This window comes from Bemisia tabaci, chromosome 6, assembly GCF_918797505.1.
Source record: "Bemisia tabaci chromosome 6, PGI_BMITA_v3".
Lineage (NCBI taxonomy): Eukaryota > Metazoa > Arthropoda > Insecta > Hemiptera > Aleyrodidae > Bemisia > Bemisia tabaci.
This window is the reverse complement of record NC_092798.1, coordinates 5,272,169-5,297,422: the sequence shown is the minus strand read 5'-3', so window position 1 is coordinate 5,297,422 and position 25,254 is coordinate 5,272,169. Positions and strand designations below refer to the sequence as shown.

The 25,254-nt window shown below is 36.4% G+C and overlaps 1 protein-coding gene across 1 annotated transcript in view; it reads right to left on the bottom strand.

Annotated features, from left to right (window-relative positions):
- Positions 1–72: 72 nt before the first annotated feature.
- Chd1 (chromodomain-helicase-DNA-binding protein 1) overlaps positions 73–25,254 on the bottom strand; it is a 48,427-nt gene continuing 23,245 nt past the window's right edge. The window contains exons 10-24 of the mRNA XM_019053519.2: positions 24,515–24,679; positions 21,899–22,176; positions 20,704–20,839; positions 19,869–20,081; positions 19,111–19,485; positions 17,848–18,090; positions 16,586–16,750; positions 15,701–15,973; positions 14,359–14,560; positions 13,893–14,046; positions 12,613–12,847; positions 11,162–11,500; positions 9,730–10,397; positions 8,000–8,119; positions 73–6,901 (exon numbers count right to left, since the gene is read on the bottom strand). Of these exons, the coding sequence (XP_018909064.2) occupies positions 6,688–6,901; positions 8,000–8,119; positions 9,730–10,397; positions 11,162–11,500; positions 12,613–12,847; positions 13,893–14,046; positions 14,359–14,560; positions 15,701–15,973; positions 16,586–16,750; positions 17,848–18,090; positions 19,111–19,485; positions 19,869–20,081; positions 20,704–20,839; positions 21,899–22,176; positions 24,515–24,679 (3,780 nt within the window). The 3' untranslated portion in view covers positions 73–6,687. The remainder of the gene's footprint in view (positions 6,902–7,999; positions 8,120–9,729; positions 10,398–11,161; positions 11,501–12,612; positions 12,848–13,892; positions 14,047–14,358; positions 14,561–15,700; positions 15,974–16,585; positions 16,751–17,847; positions 18,091–19,110; positions 19,486–19,868; positions 20,082–20,703; positions 20,840–21,898; positions 22,177–24,514; positions 24,680–25,254) is intronic.

The following is a 25,254-nucleotide window of genomic DNA, read 5'->3' as shown; positions in this document are numbered from 1 at the left end:
AAAATCAATTATCAGCCTGTAGATAAAATGCTAGCGCTTTAGAAAAATTAGAGACTAATAAAGAATCCTGAGTATTTTGTAATTTAATTTTTATTGTGAATTATTTTTCCATGAATCAAAACTAGATGGAATAATTAAAAAAAAGGAGAAAAACAATTAAAACAATATTTAAAGAAATAAAATACAACAGAATTTACACAAATAATATAATACACAGTCAAGAACATGCGTTTGGAGTCAAGCTTTCATTCGGATTCATAAAACGGTAAATCATTGGGGAAATTAGCTCGACTTACAATCATATTTACAACTATTGGGCACATAAATTACTTATTCCTAGGGTCAGTACCTGATTACTATAGCAGGCAATTTTGAGTGGGTCTTGGCTTTCAGAGAGCTTTGATCCTCGATGGAGGAACAAACGAAACAATCTTGACTGAGGCTTCTAAATTTTGTTTTTAAGCTGAATCGTACAAAAAGAGAGGTGAGAAAAGTCAGAGCTGCTGAAATAATTTTACTCCCTTGTCATCGAATTCCTAGAGTTCGGAAACAATGATATTCACGATGCCAATTACAAAACAAGTGATACATTTTCCCTCTTTTTGAAGAAAAATGTTTACGTCATCATAAAACTTATTTAGGTTTCAGATTTGCAAAACTTATAGATTTTTGGTAACTTTATGGATACCGATTTGCCAATATTTTTTTTTTTCAAATCTGCAACTCCCCCAAAAAATTTAAATGCGTCAGATTTAGAAAAATTACTGTGATGTCATTCTTATGAGGCAAAAATGGTTTTACGTGAAATATTTTAACTCTTTCTAACGCACAAAAAGAAATAATATACAACTCAAAAAAACTTGGACAAAGAATGAATTTCGTATTGATGGGTGTCGGCACCAGTTCACACTTGTTTTTATCCCTTGATGGTTTACTTTTGCATTACAACCGTGGGTGCAATCTTTTCTCCTCTTTGACAAAGATTCATTAACAGCTGCATTACAATTTTCGTCAATAAAAAGATAACTTGGACCATTATTAGTCATTGACAATGAGAGAGGATAAGCCTTAGTTCTCTTGGAAAAAAACAAAACTTGACAAAATCTAAGTTGAACCACATAATAGATAATGCGTCATTAATTGCTGAGAGAATGCGGGAAACTGAACCTGGTGATCAATTGGTAGGTGGAATGCAACAGTGTCCAGTGTCTATGACAGTGTTTTAGAATTGGATGACATGAGCCCTGAGACCCATAAGCACATGTGCATAACAGGGCTCACGTCATAATGCACATAGTTCTGTTTGATAGAAATACATCCAATTGCTGTTGTCTGTCTCCATCCAGGACACAGATCAGTAAGGTCCAACTCCTTGGTAAACATTTAATTATATGACTTCGAATAAAATTATTCTACATTACTAACATCTTAAATTTTTGTCGGTAAGTTACTACGGAAGTGCTCATGCAAATTCTGAAAAACTGTATAGGACACTTGACGTTTTTGCCCAAGCTGATTTATTCCAAGTTCGCTATGAAGATAAAATGCATTACAATAATAAATGAAAAGTATAATGTCATTTGTATTGATACTTTTTGTCGAGTTCTGATTTTGGTTAAAACTCATTAAAAAATCTGGTCACTCAACAGTAGAGCAACAATACTTGACAGGACTCAGGGCTGCTAATGAAACCGGTGTGTACTTGTTCAACTTTGCTCATCTTTTTTTACAGCTGTAACAACTTTTTAGCACCAAACAATCAAATTAAACAAAAAATTAAAAGTAGAACAAAAATTTAAAGAAAAAGTTACACTTTCCTTGGCAGGGTTCACAGCACTAAAAACCAAAACTGACCCTATCGCATTAAAGTAGAAGCGAGAATGTACAATAATCTTGAGCTTGGTTTTCGATTGGTAGGAAAAATTGTGATGCCTTTTAGAATGCAAGTGATACTAAATCAAATTTAGTGACTTTTCTGAAATTCACTTCATTTCTTTTGATGTGCTTTTACAGTTTGATAAATTCAAATGAAGCATAGGAGTATGAAGCCGTCATGGAGGAATTTTTTTAGCTAAAAAACAGTAACACTCCTGTATTAGCTTAAAAAATAAACACTACTTAGAGGGACAATTATTCATTGATAACCACTATAATATTCCTTTAAACACGGATTTCATTATTTTAAAAATATTCCTAAATGATAGTTTTTTGTTTTTTATTTTTTCTTTTTTTAAATCGATATGACCGTGAACTTCAACAGTTTGCATTGGCAGTTAAGCATTTAGAAGTAGAAATCACTTAATTCTCCAGCAACGTGAAGAAACATTTTGGTATATATTCTATACAGCTCGAAGAAAATGTACTGACCTCTAAAACCGAAAAAACCTTGTATCAGTTAGTATCGACAATGTAGTATTTTGACATAAGATGTACTAGTTTACTTTATCAACTAATTAAATGAGGTATTATCATTTCTACTCCCAGCTGCGCAGTTGGCCAACACATAATATGCTGATAATCTAGGGGGGAAAAAATGCTGCATGCGGTACTTCATTAAATCAAAAGACTGAGGTCACAAATCGGGTCAGTTTTCCATTAATTATAAACAAAAGCACTTTAGAGATTCAAAGAATTTTACAAACACTTCTGTAAGCAGATCTAATGAAAAGGAAAGGCTATTGTTTTACAGGTAAGCTGTACTTTAGGTTAGAATTACGTCTAGAATTTAAGCAGCTGAATACATACAGAAGTGGTAAATTTTCTTCTGCAGACATGCTTATTACAAATCCTGGGAGAGCAGGAATTAGGATGCTTAAATATAGGGAGCTCACGTACCGATTCACCAAGGAGAGGTGATGGAAAGGCACATGAAATGGAAGATAATTCTGTAGATGATTTGAAAATTGTGATGTTACAAAACTCTCTTGATACGTTAATTTTAAAATACACCAATAGAGAAAAAATAACATTTCAAGTTCTTATGATAAAAATCGACTCTGGGGCACACACTCTTGATAATACCCTGAAAGGTTACAAAGAAAAAAACCACTCTTGTTTTTTTTAAAGTTATGATCATAGGATTATTTGACAATAAAGAACGAAAATGCATGTTCAAGAGCAAAGTTAAAAGAATAAAAACAGAACAGAGCAAGTAAAAAAAAATGTAACAAAAAAGCATGCAGATTTTGACGAAGGATTTGAAAAGATTCAATATTCCATTTTGAAGTATAAAACTTAGGGGGAGACCTCCAGGGGAGCAGAAAATGACCGATGATGCGCTCAATGTAAGAAGGCTCTGAAACTTTGGAGATTTACGAGGGTCAAAAGGCAAAGGAAAAAGAAGAAAAAAAGGTCATAAAATTTGAAATTTGAACATTCTGTGGAGAGCCGATGAAAGATATGCGTATGGCCAGTGCGCAGGCTCAAGAGAGCATAGAAGCTTGGAAAATTCTGCACCTCTGAAAACCTCTTGGAAGTACACTGCTGTGCTAAGGAAAAACCCTCTAGGATTCTTTAGACGTTGCCAAAGTTCCTCTGATAAAATAATTATTTTTGAAGAAATACATTGAAAGCAAAATCGTCTGAAAAATTTGAAGAAAAATTTTCAAAATTCCCAATAAATTCGTTTTTTTATTCAAGGAAAAAAGGCAACGCCTAAGGGCCCCCTCTGCGCTCTTTTTTAGGACAGCAGTACAGAGCCAGTAACAGGACAAGTAAAAGTCCTGGAAAAAATTGTCTCCTTGAAACATATGTATATTGAATAATAACTTCAACTTTCAAAGATAGAATTTTAACAGAACTGATTCATAAGTAAAGTGATTAGGAATGGGGCCTAGGTTTGGCACCCTTTGAAGAGACTGAAAATACAAATAGGTGTTTTAGATGACACTGATCAGGCTCCAATTGCCGTAGATAATTCATGACAAGAGTAAATTTCAGAAAAGTAAGGACCAGCATTAGAAGATTTGATACTGGATTTACGTTCGCTATGGGATTAGCAAAAAAATCAATCAAATACGTTGATAGAGGGGTTTTCACACGAGAAGACTCGCACAGAAAACTGACTAACTAATTGATGCACCTATGATTGTAAAAAATTTCTAACATTCGAAATGAATTAATCATGATAAAAATAAAAGTACGTACAAAAATCATGGAAAAAGCAGGGGAAAACGCAATATCTTTCGGATGGCTTACTTCAGTATCACAATAAAGAAATTGAAGTAAGAAAAAAAAATTTCTTTTCTCTTTTTAGAAAAAAAAAAAAAACCCAGTTAATTACAGATTTTGAAGAATTAATGATTGGAGGGATTTGACTTAGGAAAAAACCTTTTAAAAATCTCTGGAGGGGGGGGGGGGGGAGGGATGGACTTCATTTTCCTAACAAGAGGAGCCGGAATCCAGGTACCAAAATGTATCACCAGACATTACAAATGGACTGTGAAACCACAGAGTTGCATATTTAAGTTGCAGTGTTTCAAAATCTGCAATCTCTCATTATTATTTAAAAAGAGACCGAACCAAAATTCATGGCTTGGAATTGTCACAAAATATTCTTCACTCAAAGAAGAGGAATCAGCGAGGGCCTCAAGAAAAGACATTGAGTAGTATTCTATTCAGAAAAGAAGTCTGCACCTAGGCAACTCAAGATGCGTGTTACTGCAGTTTCACCATCGAAATGCAACTTTTACCAAGGGCTGTGATAAGCAACATTAATACTTTTAATGTTTGAGTGAAAACCGACCTTCTTGAAACACTTCCCGAATTATTTTAATGATTAAAACATTTCTTTCTTTTTTAAAAACAAAAACAAGAAACATGAAATAAAAATGAAAATTGCTGATATTTTACCCGAATAAGTCACAAAAGCTTGGTGCTTTTTCTATCAGAGGCAGAAAATTTTAAAACACAGCCATGAAGCAATTTCAGTCAAAAATCAATTTAGATTAGTAATAATTAACTAGATTGCCCCCGCCTACTTTGCGGATATTCCACACTCTCGTACCAATAATGTTGGCCTAAACGACGTCAAATTGAGATAAACCTGATGAGAATTTTAAGGTTGGAGTGCTTTGGTGTGAATCAGAGCCAAAAGGAGTGCTTTATGATCCCTGAGAATGCACCGAATGGCATCACTCATAGAAAAAGTGACAAAACGCAAGCGTAGTCTTTCAAATTATGACTATCACAGGCTGAACTCTACGAAAGACAGAACAAAATTAGCTTGCCCTTCAAAACATGTACCTCAATTTTAAGGGCATCAATGAAAAAATGTGTTTGATATTTTCTTCATTTGGGAAATTAAAACAGTAAATGCTGGAGCATTGGAAACTGATTTCTTAGTTTTCAAGACTATTATCTTTCAGGCAAGAATAAAAAGCATTTAACATTCTTCCACAGCTACCTCAAGATCAACAGAAGTTGAATCATGTGTTTCCAGAATTAAACTAAGTGATACAATAAATATTTGGCTTTCAAACAGAGAGAGAGGTTTACATCAACTGCGCAAAGGTAGGTGACAGAAAGCTGCAAGGATCAGACTAAATCTTGAAGAACAATATCCAAGTGGACGTTAATATCATCCAAAGTAGAAATAATGAGTATCGTTTGTGGTGTTGGAAACCAAACTTTGTACACATGAACTTATAAATGGAATAACCGGAGGGCCAAAGATTCTTATAAAGAACTTACATTGCTGTTGATAATGCAATGAGTTCAAAATGCGTTGAAGGTTCAATTGATCTGTAGATACTTTCAGGGACGATTTGCCACTTTTTTGAGAGAGATTACTTGATTGAGTGATTTTTTCGATGTAGAATCATTAGAACTTTCAAGGGGATAAATATAGAAGAAAAAAATCAATATTTGCTGATGTGCTCTACTTAGTGTGAGAGCTTGAGACTATTGGCAAAACTTTTACAGAAACCTTCGTTAAAAAATTCCAAGTTCTCACCAATTCTCAAAGATTGCACACGAATCCTTCCGCAGGAAATACATAGTAAACAAAGTAATCGAGATCAATCCATACGGGTCAGTCATTGCGCATCTTATAGGAATTGACGCGCCCGCTTGGCTCTCACTCTACCACTCAATGTTACATCACACTGGCTACTTCCATAAGAAACGAAGTGCGTTTAAACTCCCCACCGTAATGCACAGTAAGGTCTCAAAACTTGTCTTCAGGAATGGCTGACCAGTGTGGATTAGTCTTGAAAGTAATGACTCCTTGTTTATGAGAAATTGAATTCCTCCGATTGATACTGGAAAATTTGGGAAATTTCATGGAGTCTCTGAAGGAAGGCTGGATTCTGTAACTCATAAGAGCAAACCTCCACAGCCAGAAATTCAATATGAGAGAAAATCTTCAGTTGCAGCAAAGAAGATCCCAAATTTGTTAAGAAAATTCAGAACACCTTGAGATCAAGATTTGAAGGTCTTAGAGGATCCGACCACGGTGCCTCCAATCAAACTTTTTTTTTTTATCTTTCATTTTTTCGCAGCACTTCCAGCGGCTCAATTTTACAAAAATTAAAAACTGGAGTCATTACGCAGGCATAATGAAGACAATCATACAAAAATAAATATTTGACGGATCAAGAACTTGTCTAAAAATAAACCAGTGTTGCTCTTACAATGATTCAGTTTGAAAAAATATACAAAAATTAAAGCAATTTACAAAGAGAGGTGTTACGTATTAGAGGCAGGCCTTCGTTCGTAGTCTCTCCTAAAGTCGGACCTGTCTTTGGGCGGTGTGCGCCAGTCACCGTACGGTGCTGGCCCATGGTACCTTTCGCGCGGATAAGGTCCATGTTGGTCAGTTGGCGGGTAATATCCATGAGGTACAGGAGCACCATAGTGGTTCCCATACTGCATGTGTGCCCCTTGAGGTCCCTGATGATACCTGTAGGGACAAAGAAAACATGCTGAGGTCAATCACACAACTTGGAAACCATCAGTTAAATATTGAAAACGTGACACATGCTTATATGGACCGAGTTTAACAGAAAGGAACCAAGCAACATCAGCTATTGCCAAATTTGTCGGGGCAATTTAATTTTTTACAAAAGAAGGTTTGTGCGAAAATTTCAGGGAATTTGCTTCGTACCATGCAGAAAATTAAATGAAATTTGCACAAAAATCCACACAACCGTTTTCATGGAGAAAACTAAATTGCCCAGTTAAATTTAGCAATTGCTGATGTGGCTTCGTTCCTTTCTGCTTAACGCGGTCCATATGTCTGTGGGATTGCGTAATTATCCTCGTGACAAAGGCCTTCAATCTCCATGGGCTTAAAATTGGACACGTTCAACAGATAGGAACGAAGCCACATCAAGTATTGCCAAATTGAACTGGGCAATTTAATGTTTTACATGAGAATGGTTGTGCCGATTTTTGTACAAATTTCAGTGAATTTTCTGCATAGTGCGAAGCAAATCCCTTAAAATTTTCAAAGGAATCTGCACAAATGTATTCTTGTAAAAAATTAAAATGCCCGGTTCAATTTGGCAATAGCTGATGTGGCTTGGTTCCTTTCTACTAGACGCGGTCCAATTGGTTGTTGTTAGGAGAAAACAAAGGTCATTGTCCAACTCAATGCTGAGAACTACCCGATGAACATCAAATCTCCAGTTTTCGATTAGTGCAGACCTGTGTTATAAAAGGTAAAAAAAAACTGAAATATGATTGGATCTATGAAAAGGGACCTTACCTCGGAGTGAAAATTTTCCTTCACTTATGAAAACAACTTGCAAAAACTTAACCCATGTTTGACTAAAACCTAGGAATTTTTTTATTGAAGCTGCAGGACTCATATCATCTTGAATTTTTGAGCTTCCAGGGTCTAACTTGCGCCAAAATGTCCAGATTTTCTTCCTTTGTGCATTTGATATACAGATCCAGCCACAAATCACTATTTTCTGTGTCTTAAAAATTACAAATGAACAGGGAAATTTTTAGCTGACATCAGTGAGAATTGAGGAGTTTCATGACTATTACTAACCTGTGTTTATCTGGAGGCATTCGATGATTTCTATCTCTATTCCTATCATGGTAAGCAGCGCGAGGATAATTGTCGTACCTATCTCGCTTATGCTCTGGATTGCTATTACCTGTATTGTACCTGAACAAAAATAAAGCAAACATTTCAAATCATAGAAAATAGCTTTACAATTTGAACACAAAAGATTATGAACATCACTAAAAGATTAAAAAATCCTCAAAAAGCTGATCTTACCCGAAGATGAATAGCGTTCATAGGGTATTAATTAATAAGATTCGGACTAGATAGTAATTACTAATTACTACAGAGATTACTGAAAAATCGTTAATTTACCATGCCGTTTGGGTGGAAATTTAGTTTCCAGCTCTTCTTTCCATAAGGTGAGCCTCCCTTGTCTTCTTTTTAAAAATTTGACTAATAATTCTGAAAGTAGAGAATCAAAGATGAAAAGCAACAGCCCCCTCCCTTCCCACTTACAAAAGAGGTGAGACGGCAAGACCTTTTTCTAGGCCATTTGAGGTGCATCCATCGCGAGTATAAATAGACGTAAAAGAAGCATCACTAAAATACTAGTTCTGCTTGTTACTTTTAGCAAAAAAAAAAAAATAACAAAAAAATATGCGTTCATCTTGGAGAAATCTTTCGGCTATCTACACTCGAAAAATATTTTTCCAAAAGCTGAATTAAAATAAATGTTCACATTCTAAACAAAGTTTAGCCTACAATTTGACAAATCACAGTTTCTGCGATTGGGGCTTCAACATTGGTTCCCTCAATTCATATATTTTGATATTGACCTATCTGCTGTGTGCTTAGCTTCAAATTCCTATTTGAACATTAAATGATTAGAAAATGTGCAGAAACATCTGAAAAAAAATTAAATGGTTCAGATTGATTTATAAAGTTTTCTGCAAGCTACAGAGACAGTTCATTGGTTTTTCAAATTTCATGCATTAAAATGTTTCTAGGGTGTCTAAAGGCTTTGAAGTAAAAATTCTTCGATATTTGAGATCGGTGATTTGCCGACATGAATGGATGTACTTTCAGTCGTTATTTTCAAATTGAACTTGGAGCTTCTAATATTCTCGACTAATCTAAGTCTTCTCTCCACCAGTTGGGATGACTCCAAAGATAAGTAAAATTGAGCACCATAAAATATTCCTATCTATTACATAATATTTTCTGTTTGAGGATCAGAAGTTTTTCCATGAATGTTTCTCTTGCCTTCACTAGTTTCCAGACTTTGTCAATACCTTTGTTTGATATCTCAAGAACCAAGATCTGAAAATTAAAAATTCTTTGTGTTTTCCCTGTATTTTTCCTGATGACTGCATAAAATACCTCTTTACAACTCAGGTGACACAAAGGTGTCAACTGATCACTCTTCCAAGTTCTGAAAGTTGTGACTAAGAAAAACTACCTCTGCCATATAAAATTCCTTATCTAACTTCACTACCAAACAATTCTATTCTAAAAAAATACATGGCTTATCAATATTCGAACAGATAAACGTTTAATTTGAATAAGCACAAATTTCGGAGTCAACTTCAAATTCCCTGGGTTATCACTGTGCTTTCCCTCAAAATTTCATTTCCTCGATTTTCCCAATAGTAGAAACCCTGACTTTAACCAACAATTTCCGCTGGAATCATAAAAACCATGAAAAATGTGGTGGGCTAAAAAAACTTAACTGGCACTAAACAGAGCTCTGATAATAGAAATCAACTTACCTAGATCCACCGGGCGGCCACCGGTCGCGATCAACCGCACTCTCCAGCGGACTGCTGATCCCTGACTTGTACGGCATCGCTGCGAGTCGGTCTCTGTCGCGTTCTCGGTCCCTTTCTCTATCTCCTAGACGCTCCCAATCACGTTCTCTGTCGCGTCCTCGGTCCCTCTCACCCTCACGCTCCTTCTCAGCTTCCTTGAGCGGGGTCGAGGGGCCGATCGAACCTCCGCTGTCCAGCCGCATCCTTCCTTTGTCCTTCTTCACAGCCTTCTCGCTTGCTTTGCCTTCGACAGGCTCAGTTTTCGGCTTCTTTGCCGGTGCTTCCGCAGACTTCTTGTCTTCGGTAAGCTTGCGCTTGACTGATTCCTTCTTGTCGCTGGGCTTGTCATCCGACTCTTTGCTTTTCTGTTTTTTCACTGCGTGTTTGTAGAGTTTATACAGTTTCTTAGCATCATACTCGGTGAACTTGGAAACGAAATACCAGAGATTGCTCCGCCATTGCTTGATGACATCTGGGTCCTTGTACACAGAGACGCATGTGTTGATTTGGTCGCCGATCAGGATCAAACATTGACGCGTGTGCACTACTTGCTCCTCTGGCTTCAATGATTGGTCAGGATTGTCCAGAGCTTTCAAAGCTTTTTTAACAGGTCTCATTTTTTCTTTACACTGAAAACAGAGATATCCGTATTACTCATGGAAACAATTTTAAAATTTGTTCCTTTCCTCATTTGTATACTTATTTGCTAATTCAACCTCTTTATTTGGAGAAATGTCAGTTAGATGTACCCGCTGATTGATCAGAAAAATTGTGCGCTCAAAGTGGCCATGTTTGCACGATGACAGTTGCGCCTTTTCTTCATCTTTTTTTCTAAAACTTACTTTCTTTTTGGCCCAATGTAAATTCGAAAAAGGAAGAGTTGATGCAAAAGAAAGTAAGTGTCAGAATGCAAAGGCAATCCGATGAAGAAAATAGAAACATATCTTTTTTTCTACCAATGATAACTGTATAATATTATTTCCCAAACTTATCTGGACACATTCCTAAAACTTAGGTACCTGAGGAAAGACTTTTACCATTTCCTGTGAATTCATTGAAAAAATTAACTCACCAGAGGACTTCATACAACAATCTAAAACTGAAAAAGTGAGTTAAACAATATCCTGATATTTTGCGCGAATAAGTTGACCCTCGTTTGATCTCCCTACTCAACATATTTAAAGAATTAAGTCAAATGTTAGAAAAATTCTCGAAGCACTCAAAATTTCCAGAGCTGTGGCCTGATAACATCAAATTTCCTGATAATTAATAGTTTATACTGACGGTTACCACCCTGACTTGACTTGGTCAATTTGAATAAAATACAGATTTATTACATAAAAGTACAAACATCTGTTAAAAATAAGGCAAGGGAAAATTTTTTACAACTTACTTCATTGAAGATGGATGGTTCGAGATCTCCGAGGACATCTATGGCTCTGGTTTCGTGGGTGGTGAAGTGCATTGGTCCGACAGGTTTCACTTTCTTCTTTGATTCTTTCTTGACAGTGTCTTTTTTCGGCTTTGCCTTCTTCTCATCTTTTTCTTCTTTTGCTGGAGCAGCAATCGATGCAGCAACAGTCGGGGCAACCGTTGTTGAGATAGTGGAGTTACTGGCAACTGTGCTGGCATTCGTTTCACCATCCTCATTCGACGAATCATCGTCTATGATTTCCTTGGTTAGTGTGCTTTTGATTTCCCGAGTTTTCCGTTTCCGTTTGGGCTTTTGAATCTGAAAACAGAAATACCGAACCAGAAAAAATGAAATGCGAGGCCACAGGATATTTACCTTGTAAAAAGAGACACGATCAAATGCTATTTTTAGGAAACATTGGTTTTCATGATACCTTGCGTTCGTAATTGTCTACCTGATCAAGGCAGGGTGAATCTGGATAAGAAAAATTATGTATGAAAGGAAAATGAATTTCTTGACATCCAAGACCAATGAAAACACATAAAAATTTAGTATCGTTTCCATACATATTAGTTATAGTTAGTTTTTTTCATACATCTTCGTACCATGTTATTCCAAATTTTCAATCTTCTCTCAGAATTTTTCCTAAAGATCAAGAATTTTGAAAAAACAATCTAAAAATTCTACCTTTATCTTCCTCATAAAATCAATTAATAGGCATTCTCAATTCAAGATAAACTTTTTGTGGATATTCATGGGATGATGTTTATATGTTCTTTACAGATACATTACTACATGCATTTTGTACGGTGAAGTTTCCCTTGATATCAGAAATTACGATATGCTTACAGAAAAAAGTTGTCTTTGCCTCATTTTCATGTGGAATATTCCATAAAAAACATTCCACATAAAGAAATGCTCAAAAGTCTAAGAGTAACGTCTGGGATTAAATTTGGCCATGTGCAACACAACAATGTACTTACAGATGAGTGCATATAATTTTTTTTGTTGCAGGTGATTTAAAACTATTGATTTGCTTTTAGACATAATGGTCTCGGTGAGTATATTATTAAAATTATCTGCTTGTAGAAAAAAACAAGGCTAAAATGGAATGAGGCTATGTAATTGGTCGGCAATATCGTTTAGATGACTGCAACCCACAGGAGAGCCTTAAATCAAGCCGAGGAGTTGCCTTCAATTACTCAATTATTCTGCCTGATACAGGGCTTTCCTGCAGATCCAATCTACACCAATCACATAGCTCTGATCCACCTTGGTCTATTTTCTGCAGCAGACAAATACATGGTTTCAATACTCGTCTTGCTAGTCAACATTTAAAGATCGATAGACATGCTGACGCTCTGAGATTAAAACAGGAAAATATGCATGCCAAAAAATCTAATAAAATTGAGAAAATGAGCGACACTTACCCCCTTTTTAAGGTCAATATTCGCCCTTAATACTTTTAGAAGGTACTCAGCACGCTTTAGAAGGTGCTTAGCTTGAGGTTTTTTGTCAGAATTTGGTAAAATTTTATCACTGATGCCAAGGGAAGGATCCATTTTAATGGCTTCCCACGACCCCATTCCATACTGGTAAATGCCTTGCAGCAATCTAGAGTCATCCGAAACTGTCCACTCAACATCAAAGTTGGCAGATTTAACTCTGAAAAATTGAAAATAGAGTGAGCACAAAAATAAATGGACGAAAACAAATTTAACACATCGCGTACTAATATTTTCCCACAAATTTGTTCTTGTGGCACCAGGAAAATAGGCAAAAAATAATAGTCAATTTTCAAAAGCAGTGGAAAAAACGGACACTAATACCAGGGTCAAAAAATCTTTCAGCCCAAGGACTGCACTAAATTTACTTAGGTGTCTGATATCAGTTGGTAACAGAGCACCTAATGAACTTGACTCAAAACTGCGAAAACAACTTGTTATCAGACCAACAATCCTAATGTGGTGCACATCAAGTTACATATATCGATGGTGTAAGTCGGCAATCACATAACTCGGTTTGCGACGTTGCAGACTTCCTGTCATACTTCATTTTTTAAACGGAAAACTACTCGACAGCAATTATTTAAAACTTCAAAGAATTATGTCAATTTGTTCTCCTTTAAAAAAATAACACAGCGGCAGAGATTTTTAGACACCGCAAACGAAATATGTGAATGCGGACTTAAGCCGTCAATATAGTCTTAAGAGGATTGAAATTCAGCCAAAGATATGCCCTCAAGCAATTCCTGTGTCTTTTTCCACGGTGAGATGTTGTGGAGTTTATTTTTAATTCGGATCAGCATAAATATCATAAACTTAGACGAGTTGGAAACTTACATAAGATGCTCTATCCTTAATTTTACAATTGTTTTTGTACACCATTAGTGTGCTGAATGGAGGCAACTTTTGGTACACATGGTCTGTTCGTTTATTATTTTTTCTGCCAAATTGTGTTATGCCTTATTCATTCACCAGACTGAATGGCAACTACCAATGGCTTACTTAAAAGGAACTTGATTCAGGGTTTCTCACCTCTAGTCGAGCTGATTAAGAACAGCACTGCATGAAAGATTGAAAGGAAATAGAGAAAAGTGAGATATATCAAGTGGTGAAGTTGCGGAAGGCCGAAAAGGTTGAACAAATAGAAAAGAGCAGATGAGAGGTAAAACCATGGAATTGTAAAAGAAAATGGTAACAAGGTGTACCTGACATCTAGGACCCATTTGCTACGTTCATCTGCGTTTTCAGGTAGAACCGTGTCTAATGGCTCAAGTTCTTTTTCGCAAGCCATCACACTCTTGGCATTGACGTTTACACCATTCAGTTTGCATGAGATACCTCGAGCTCGTTTCTTTGTTCCTAAAAACAAGCAAGCAAACAATAATATAAAAGTTGATGCTATTTTCTTAACTGTCAAATTCCAAGACTACAAAGGTTACTTGCAAGGTGACTATTGAGTAAATTTAGTTTTGAAGCTTGAGTGTTCACCTGACCTTAATTAGTTACTAATTTTTGGATATTGTTTCTTATTTTATTTGACTGTTTCATTTGTTAGCTTCAGTGTATTTAACGTTGTTTCGCTATAAGTACAACATGTATCTTACATTCTAGAGTGAACCATCAGCAGTTAAGCTGCAGCGAAGGTTGCTGATTGTAGAAACATTATCTTACCAGATAAATTGCTGTCTTCATTGAGCGTGTCATTTTCTTTGGCGTGCTCATCTATGGATGCTTGACAACGTTCGCGCAACAACTCTCCTAATTTACTAAGATCTGCCAACGGTTTTTCTTGCAGCTCAGCATCACATGCTACAGCTTCTAACCGCTTCCACGGAGCTGAGAATTTTTTGTAACTCTTAATGAATCTTCGGATCTGAAAGGAAATGAACATTTGAGAACTGCACTTGATTTGATTTTAACAGAGCAACACTCAAGAATGAGCTTGCTTGGTAATTTATAAGTGCTGCCTTTATGGAAAATTGAGAATGCTCTTCATTTACAGAAATTTTTGGGACGATATGAACCCATAAAAAAACAGTTCAAAGTTGCTTATTTTGAGCTCTTATTCATATGCGCATCACCTTGAAATCTAAGATGGCGTCCGAAAACATCCCTATTGTTATGGCCACTATCTCCATCGCATGCTACCTTGGCCACAAGGAATAATCTGTGCAGCCATGCATTGGTAACAGCTGCGCGATCGTGGCAGAAGCAACGCACAACCAGGATCATGGCTGCAAGAAAAAGGATATTTTTGAACGCCATTTTGGCCTTCTTTGAAAAGCACACTCAAATAAGATCTCAAAATATGCAACTATGAACTCGTTTTTTCTCGTTATACTGTTAAAAAAAGCAACGCATAACCAGAATCATGGCTGCAAAAAGGATACTTTCGAGTGCCATCTTGGCCTTCTTTGCAAAGCACACTCAAATAAGATCTCAAAATATGAAACTTTGAACTCGTTTTTCGTGGGTTAATACTGTTAAAAATCCAGAAAAATTCCTGTGAACTTAATGCATTCTCAACTTTTCAAAAATTCAAAAATTGAGGATTACTGAACACACTGATGAGATTTTGGATTTTTCATGGAAATCAATAGTGAGTGATAAAACTTCATAAGACTCCACACTATGCGACCAAAGCATCAAGTGACACAACAATCAGTTAATAGCTGCACCTAAGAATTTCCTATTTAAGTCAAGGTAGATCTTCACAAGAAGTCAGCCTGAGGACCAAGGACTTATTTTTTTTCATCTTAAAAATTTTCTCGAGTCCCAATTACATATCTGATTTTATTGGTGCACATAAAAAAGATACAAGGGTTTGTTTGTCACTAGAAAAAAAAAAATAGAGAAAATTCAACGAAGAGCGGAAAATATATTTTTGTCATTTATATTGTGAGAAAATTTTTTGCGAAGACCCAATCCACCTTTTTCTGCATGGCAGTGTCCAGCAAAGAAGTGGTTCAAAACTCTTCATAATCTGAAAAATAGGCTTAGTATCTGAAAATACCTCTGCATCTGTAAAGCCTTTGATGGCTTCTTTTTTCCGGCGCCCCCGCTTTTTGGGTTTATCATCATCACTTCCGTCCTTATCACTCGATTCTGAATCATCATTCTTCCTTCGCTTTCGTCGGCGACCCCCATCCCCTTCATCGTCCGATTGTTGAGACTGGATCTGCTGCAAGGTTTTCCTGCTTCTTGGTGGCAGGTAAAGATCCTCCATCTCCTTGGCTTTTTCTTCTTCTTCAACTTTTTGCCGGATGTCTTCCGGGATTATTTCATCCTGGAAGCAAACATACATTTACATAAGCTGAAGAGAGTGTAGAAAATGTCCGTATTACTTATTTGGGAGAAGAGAATTGTGCTGAGGTGAAAAATTAAAACGTCAAAATTAGAAGTATTTGATCACTATGTTCATAATTTTCGTTAATGCAAGGAAATAAAATATTTATGACAATTTTACGAATTCTAAATCATGGGTTGTCTACGTTTTTACACTAGTTTAATTAAACATTTTTAAAGACATTTAAAGGCTGTAAAAATATTATAAAGATTTAAAGAATGCCTTGGAAAAGGCAGTTTCCTACTTATATTCTCTACCAATAATTTTCATGAGATGATGCTATTTGACAATCACGGAAGTCTCCATGACAAAAAAAAAAGACCAAAAATCTGTTTGTAGCTCAGAAACAAAATCACAGGATGATGTAAAATTTAAAGACATTATAGAATTTAAAAATTGAAGAAAAAATAGAAGAAAAAAATTACCAACAATTTTCCAAGGATCAAAAATCCTGAATAATATCTCTTCAACTAATGCATGAATTTAGCAGGATGTCATAACACTTATTTCAGACTTCTGAAGGATGTAATTACTGAGGGACAAACAACTCACCCAATCTTTGCTTTCTTCATCATTGTCATGTTCACTCTGAGTGTCTTTTTCCTCTTCAAAAGCGGCAAAGCTGGCTACTTTGAACGCAGACAAGAGTTCATCTCCAACAGTAGCTGGAGCCTCATCACGTGTCTCCGCCCGGCGAAGAATTTCATCAATATCACACTAGAAAAATCAATTCACAATTATGATTTCAATAAAATTACAAATCCTTTCTGAAGTATAAAGGTAACTTAACCTAAAAGAAGGAAAGAAAAAAATACAACATCAGCTGTTCCCTACTTATTCTAGACTGTGGTTACTATAACACAGTCACAAAAAAATGAGAGGGGAAATAACAGGTTACATTGATTCCACAAAATGAAAAAGAGGCTTTTATATAGGTTTATGGTAATACCGACTAACAGCTCAAAATACTAAAGATGATGTCTGAAGATTATGGTAAAAGCTTTTACTAACTAAATCGCAATTATGGAAAATTTGCGCATAAAAATTTTATTGCTTCATCTGAGAGTGCTTAATGAGCTGAGTTTCCAGTATTTTTCATAATTTTTTTCTGACATGGGAAATTGGAGAAAAATAGATTTAAAAGTGAGAAAATGTGCCGCCTTCTGACGTCATCTGGCGGCATTTTCCATAAAAACACGTGTATTTTAGCAGATAAGGTTATTTCGTCATATTTTCTCCAAGAATCGTCCAATTAAAAAACCACTGATATCCTCGCACTCAGTTTTCCTAGCGGTATCATTTTAAAGATGTAATGCACAAAATTTCAGACATCTGCAAATTCTCAATTTGATTTTATCATACTTGGAAATTGTACTTGTCCTAACATTCATTTCCTTTTACTTGATTTTGCTGTTGGAAAGATTTTGAAATGTTCAGCAGCAGAGCAGAATAACTGTTTTTGTTTTTTTTCTATCAATCAGGTTACAATAAAAAGATCAACTTTTTCTTTTTATAGCATTGCTGAAGAAGTCTTGGAAATATTCTGGGAAACCAAAAGGTGCTGATTTTATGGATGTGCTGGACAGGCAAAAACATGACCATGAGGAAATAAGTTGAAACACTTTAAAGCCCAAAAAAGAAAGAACAGTGTTACAAGCAATGCTTTACTCACAAAATGATTAAAACATAATCTCTTCAGACGTTGATGGATAAACTTTTTCCCCTGGATTTCAGTACATTACCCAGCCACCAAAAAACCTATGGTTCCATACGAGTGACAGCTAAATACAGGAAGAAAAAGAAAAGGAACTTACGTAGGGTTCTTCATCTCCTGCCTCTTCATCCTTGAACAATTCTTCAGCACCAAATTTGAGGATGGCCGTTAGTTCTTCCTTGTTGAAAGGCGTTGAGGCAGAACCGGATTTTTTCTCCAGGACCGTCCGTCCTGTCGTGTCCATTCTTTGAATGACAAGATGGTCTAAAACCATTTTCTGTTTGGCCCTCTCGACAATGTCCTCCTCAACAGAGCTTTTGGTGACCAGACGATAAATATTTACCTGAAGCAAAATGATAGAACCAAAATAAAACATCCGTTTACATCCAAGACCATTCGTTCGATACTCCAAATTAACTACCTCCACCCTGGTGTCTGAAAATTTGGCCAGACCAGTTAGGCTTTCTATGGTAATATCTAATAAAAATTCATTACAATCGAGAGAAAAAGAGAAAGACCTGTAACACAGGTCCAAACGCCTCTAGAGAAATCAGAATCCTTGCTAAGTTTTAGACAAGGCAATTGAGATTACTGGTTTGGGAATTATAAGCCCCAGTTGATATTTGAGTGATGGAAGCCAGGTCCTGATTTCAGCTCGAAATTTGAAGAGCTATACGGCCAGATTGCCAAATTTAAAAGCTCCGATAGCAGTTCTTTGGGAGCTACAAAAGTTAATGAAGATGAAAATTTTTCGAGGAGTGAGGACACAATAAATGTCAAGACAACAGTAATTTTTCAAGCGCCTCTTTTGGCCAGGGCATTTTACTTTCAGTTGCTACAATCGGATTGGTGGGTAAACTAGTAGCCTGATTGTTAAAATTTGCATTAGTGCAACGAGACATCAGAAAACCATATTAAACATGACACATATGGACAGTTTCTTGTCTTATCTAGTTGAATAAGCCAAAAATAGTTTAAAAAATCAGGCTGTTGGAGAAGTTAGGGCATTAGACGAGACTAAAATTAAACAAGAAATCGAATCCTTCAAATCGTGCATTGACTAAACTGAATTGAAATTATCCACCTGACAAAAACAACAAACAAAATGCAAAATGAAATTGCTACTTCAACGAAACATACAATTCTAACAATCGGATTCTGTTCTGAAAACGTATATCTCTGAAAAAATCCTGTGGCAGTGAGCATCTTACACAGAATCAAATGAGAGAATAATAAAATCCATCGAAACGCATCGACATAAAATATATGAAGTGAAGGTGGTGAGTTTTTAAAAAGTAATTTTTAACCATTTTACATAAAACTTTCACTGTTTGTTCAAATTGTTTAAAAAGAAAATCCATACCTGGTTTTTCTGCCCAATCCTGTGAGCTCGGGCTTGAGCTTGGAGATCATTTTGCGGGTTCCAATCAGAGTCGAAAATAATCACAGTGTCTGCCGTCGCTAAATTGATTCCTAATCCACCCGCTCGAGTCGACAGTAAAAAACAAAAATCGTTTGAGTTCTCAGCATTGAAATGATCCAATGCCTGTCTCCTGATCTCTCCCTTGATGCCTCCGTCCAACCGTTGGAACGGGAAGTGTCGCATCTGCAAGTATTCGGCTAAAATATCCAACATCCTCACCATCTGCGAGAAGATGAGGACACGGTGACCGGTCTCTTTCAGACGGATCAACAATTTGTCTAGAAGCACCAATTTTCCAGAGCCGCGAATTAGATTCTGAAAAAATTAGACATTGATTTACTGACGATCTGGATTTTTAGAGTTGAGATCCTGGAAAATCAGCTTTTAAAAAGACTTAAATCTACAACAAAGCCTGAAATTTCACACTTAGATGTGGGATATCTAAAAGTTGGACGATAATATCTACCTTACAAAAAGCTTCCACACAATCACGAGGGAAATTTGGTAATGACTAGAAGTTTATACAACGTCCTAATTGAGCATGGCACAATAATTCTAAACAGAATTTTGAGGGAGGGGCACAAAGCCTTTCGCCCTGATTTTTTCAAAATCAGCTCAATGTGACTTTGTTTTTTTCTGCTTGACAGGTCCATTAATGGACGAAAACAAAGAGAGGATTTGAAAATAAACAATCTTACCTGTAAATATTCTTCCGAATTACTTCTGCTATCTGGATTCGACTTGGTTAGGAGGGCATGATTGCAGCATTTCTTTAATTCTATCACTATATTTAAAAACGTCCCGGTCGAGCCTTTTGCACCTTTTCGCAATGCGTTGTAATTTTTCGTTAAGATCCATTTGTAATATTGTTTTTGTATAGAGGTCATTTCTACTCTCAAAATTTGTTCCACCTGAAAAAGAAAGGATTGGAGAAAAATTGTAAGAAGTGAGTATATTTGAGAAAAAGCAGGTAATGCATGAAAATAAACTCACGAAAATTAGCTTACCATCACTCAGAAAAAGGAAATGTATTTTCAAAGAGGTACAATAAAAAAAAAGTTTGCTTGAAACTAATTTTTAAGGAATGTTTACAAGCATCTACAGACTTTGAGGTTAAAAATTTGCTTACGTAGCCACGTTTCTCCTGAACAAATGAATCCGAATTCCCTGACTTTTCACATTGGTAATTTGGTCTTGTAGAACTGAAAATAAAGAACCGGCGCTCTGCTTCGCGCTGGACTAAAACCAAATCTCATTGCGAGGTTTTCATAGGGTTACATTCAAGTTGCCTGCAGCCCTATGATAGAAACTATGTTGGCATGCCAAGACAAAACATTTATCTTAACCGTGCAATCTATCGCATTTTCATGTCTTATCGGGCTGCTAAAGACTTTCAATAATCGGTCTCCTGGTTGGACTCTACATTAGCTTCTTCCATGAGCAGTTTTCTGGTGGTGTTTTTTCATTCAAAATATGAAAATTTACAAAAACAAATAAACAATTTAAAAAGAAAAAAAATTGAAATGAACAAACCTTTGCAGGCAAAGATTTTTCTACATCCTTTTTCACTCTCCTAAGAATGAAAGGTTCTAATTGTTTATGGAGCTTTGCATAGCCTTTGTTTGCTGCGTTTTCATGCTCCTTCTCAAAATCTTCCCATGAAGAAAATCTGAAAAACACATCAAACCAATTAATTTAAAGTTTAAATGAAGTACTGCAGCTAGTTTGATATGAAGCTTAACGTGAACAAAGATCTCCTTTTTTTTATTTTAACATTGAAACTAAATGAAGGAGTCCTGACGGCAGATCGTCTATCTTGGTGGGACAGCTAAATTGATTTTGACGTTTCCAACATACTTTTAATATCACTCAAAATACTATGTTAAACAGAAAATGACAAAGTTACAGAAGTCATTGCCAAATTCCATTGAAAAATATAATTTTTGAAGGAGAGGGTTGAGTGGATTATTAAGAAAATTTCGGGGAATCAGCATCGTGTCACAGAAGATGTCCCCTGAAATTTTTAGAGAACCTACACTTTCGTTCTCAATTTAAAACTACATTTTTCAATGGAATTTGACAATGGCTGCTGTGGTTTTGTTCTCCTCTGCTCACTGTGGTCCGATTAAGAATGAAAACACCAAAGAGAGTAAATCAAGAGATATCAGTATTGCTGGTGGATAGAAGCTGTGGGCTTATGATATTGATTTTAGGTATAAGTCTTCGACAATGGTTTAAAAATTAAATAATTTCACTAGTCGTTAGAGGAAAGGATGGCGTTGTAAAACAGATCTAATCCATGCTGTTCATCAAAACTGATCTGTCTGCACTGCCAAGTTTTACATCATTCCTTTAACTGCTTTTCTGGTGAAAAATTTTAACATTATTGATCAAAATTTTGAGTGTTTCTTTGCCGTCAATGAGTGGCAACATTGATTCCAAAAAAGCTTGACCAACAAACAAAGTTCATCTAAAAATAAGCTTCAGTGCAAACTCTTTTCTGATAAGCAGTTCAATCCATGGCAAGGCCTCGATTTATCAGAGCACAATTTAACAGATTCGGCAATTTAATGGATCAATCTTCCTCTTCTTTCAAGGGATTCAATCTATTCGAATTAACTGATTTCGCAATTAAATGGATCGATTCATCAGTCCCGTGAAATTCCATGAATCAAGGTCAAATGAGAGAATTTGGAAGAGCCAAAAGTTTGCAAGAAGATGGACTTACTTTTCAGGCATGATGAAATGGAGAAGGGCCCAGAGTTCTTTCAGACTGTTCTGCAATGGCGTACCAGTGATTAATAACCTATGGTTTGTCTTGAATTCAAATAGAGCTTTGTACAAAAGCGAGTCATCGTTTTTCAAACGATGCGCTTCGTCTACCATTAACACAGCCCAACTTATGCTACCTAAAAATGCTTTATCTTTCAGCACGATCTCGTAAGTAGTTAAAATTGCATTGAACTTGAGCCTCTTGGAGCCGAAACACCACTCATAATCTCGAATCTGTAATCACACAGAAGGCTATAATGAGAGCATTCAGGATGAAGAATGAATTGTTTAAAAAGACAATAACCAGTAAGGCACTTTAATTTAAAATGGAATACATTTTGCAATTCGGAACTAAAATTTTGGGCATTCACAAACAACTCGTCATTAGTTTCCCTATGTAGATAGGTGATTTTGTAGGAAAGCCAAAATAAGCAGTTCCTGATTGCAAAGTGTAGTCCATTTTGGGGCATAAGGATGAAATTTTTAGGTACATTTTGCAAACGCGTTGACAGGGCTTACACTTTCAAGGTGAAACTTTTTGAAAGTGTGCACCTTGTTGAAGTGTTTAAAGGTTCATCCAAAAATTTTGGTTGAATTATTAGGGACCTTTCCACTGATTTCCAAATCACAAGCTGCTGTAACATGGAGTGCTGATTCAAGTAACTAATAACATTCTGCGTATAAGTTCATAATGGGATTAAATTTTGCAATTATGAACAATAATTTCTGACTCATTTTAGAAACAACGTAAAAACCATTTAGAACCTTGTGCACATAAGTAGTTTTACGGTTCAGCCAGGAAAGGTAGTTCCTAATTGCAAAATGTTGTCCAATGGACCCATTTAGCCAGCCAAATGTCTCTATTTTGGAATTAAGAAAGATTACGACCAGGACGTGGCAGTTTTTATTGCAAACAAGGGCAAAAGCCATCGATCGAGAAAGTATTGTATCCAACTAATGAGATGCGCCAGGAGATAAAATGGTAATATTTTTCAAAGCACCTCAAATCTATCAAGCTATTGCTATTCTACTGTTTCAAGTGAAGAGAGGTTAAGGTGAAACAGAGATTACTTTCTAGTATTAAAATAATACAGGCTAGGTTTTCTAACCTTTAAGCCGGTCGTATCGACCGGCCTCGAAGGGTTCTGCCGGGGCCACGCCGGTCGTTTCGACCGGGACCCGCTCGCTCGCATTACTAGGCTACTGTGAGGCCAGCGACCGGCGGAGCCGTGTATACGCTTATGGCTCACGACCGGCATGGCCCCAGCAAGAGAGTGCACTACTGAATTTTTTTTTTTTTGGTTTTTTGTTTTTTTTGGGGGGGATTTTTTATTTTTTTCATTTCATGGATCTTTTTCTTTATTATCTGTATTATCTGTATTTATTAGTACAATAAAATTACAATAGTGTTGTTTTCTTTGCTTAATATTAGTTACAAACCTTAGAAATTGTCTGCATTTTGAAAAATATATTAAAAAAGGGGAATAACAATTGGGGGGGGGGGGGGAATTTTCTCTTTCAACTTTAATTTTCTTTTTCGCTATTTTTTGTTGTTTTAAGTTAGAATATAATTACAATCGTTGGTTTTTTACCTCAATAATAATTTTAGACATTTAAAATTTGGCACAACTTGAAAAATAAATTTTAAAAAAGGGGGAACAATTTTTTAGGAGGGGGGAGGTAGGGGTAAAAAGGTAAAATACAGGGTGTTCGAAAAGTCCCCTCCCCCCCCTCTATCTTTGGCAGAGATTTGAAACTTGGAGGGTGTTCCTAGATCGAAGGGAGCTACTTTTTGAACCCCCCCCCAAAAAAAAATTTTGGGGGCTCCCCCTTGGGGGGGGGGGGGGGTTACGGACCCTAACTTTTTTTTTCAAATGGGAAGACCCCCTTTGTGATACCTCGTTCGAAAGAGCATAAAAAAAGAAATTTTTTCGCGCAAACCCGAAGTCATTATCTCAAACCGTTTCAAAATGGCGGCCGGTCAAAGTTCAAAATGGCGGCCGGTCAAAGTTCAAAATGGCCGAAAATTTGACAAACTCGATTTTTTGCCAATGGATTCACCTGAAATTCGGTATCTGGGGGTATTTTGACCCGAGAAGAACGAATTCGACGTTGGATTTTTCAACAAACCCTAATTTTTCAAAATGGCCGCCGATTAAAGTTCAAAATGGTCAACAATTGGCAACCTCGACTTTTTGCCGATGGATTCGCCTGAAACTCGGTGTTAGGGGGTATCTGGGTTTGTCTCCTACCCAGTTTTACCAGTCCTTACCAGTAATTCCATGCCGTTCGAGGTTGTAGGTTGACTGCGCGCGAGTCACGCAACGTTGCCGATTCTCAAGGAACACACGACCGGCCGGACGACCGGCGTGGCCTCCGGTGCATTATTTTTCACCGGAGGCCATACCGGTCGTTACGACCGGCGGCTTCAGGCTGAAAGCTGAAAGAATATTACGAAGGTTTATGAAGTTTAGGTTTGATATAGTTAAAATGTTGTACATTACTCAACAACTTAGCCAACACATACTTTAAATATTGGATCAAAAGAAAGATCTATAGCTGAGCAACTTACGATATTTCGGGAGCTCACATCCCCCAAGTATGTAACAACATTCATTTCTGGCGCCCAGAGCTGGAATTCTCGCTGCCATGATGTCATTGTGGAAAGAGGAACAACTACTAGAAACGGTCCATACACTTGATATGCATGGAAAAGGTAATATAAACTACAAATGGTCTGAAACAAATAAAAATTTTAAATAAGCATTAACCGATACAAAGGAGCCCCTTATGGCTCACTATGTAGTTTTAGGTGAATTAAGACCAATTTAGGGCTATTTGGGCCAAACTGACGTTTATACAGATTAATTTGCTGTCGGACGAAAAAAGTGAAAGAGAAGATTTGAGGTTGCCGCAGAGTTTAGGAAATGAATTCCCTAAAATTTTCCTGATTTCTCCGACACATTCTGGTAAAATTCCCTGACAATTGAAGATATGCTGGATGATTAAAAAGACATAATTTGCAAGTTTTCAGAAAAAAATTGCTGTGCAAAACGTCAAACCCATTCTAGGAAGCAAAAGAAGAACAATTTTTCCCTGACATTTTTCGGTTTTCCCAGTATTCCTTGACTGTGGCAACCCTGAATACTGATTTCAGGATAGCTTATTTAGGCTTAAAAATATTGAATTCTTCAAACTTGAGCTGTGAATGTATTCTTCAGAATTAATCGGACCAGATGATAGGTGTTAAAAGAGCTAGCTCACTTTCTTAGCTCAAAACTGGGCAGAATTTTGAAATAAAAGATGTACAAG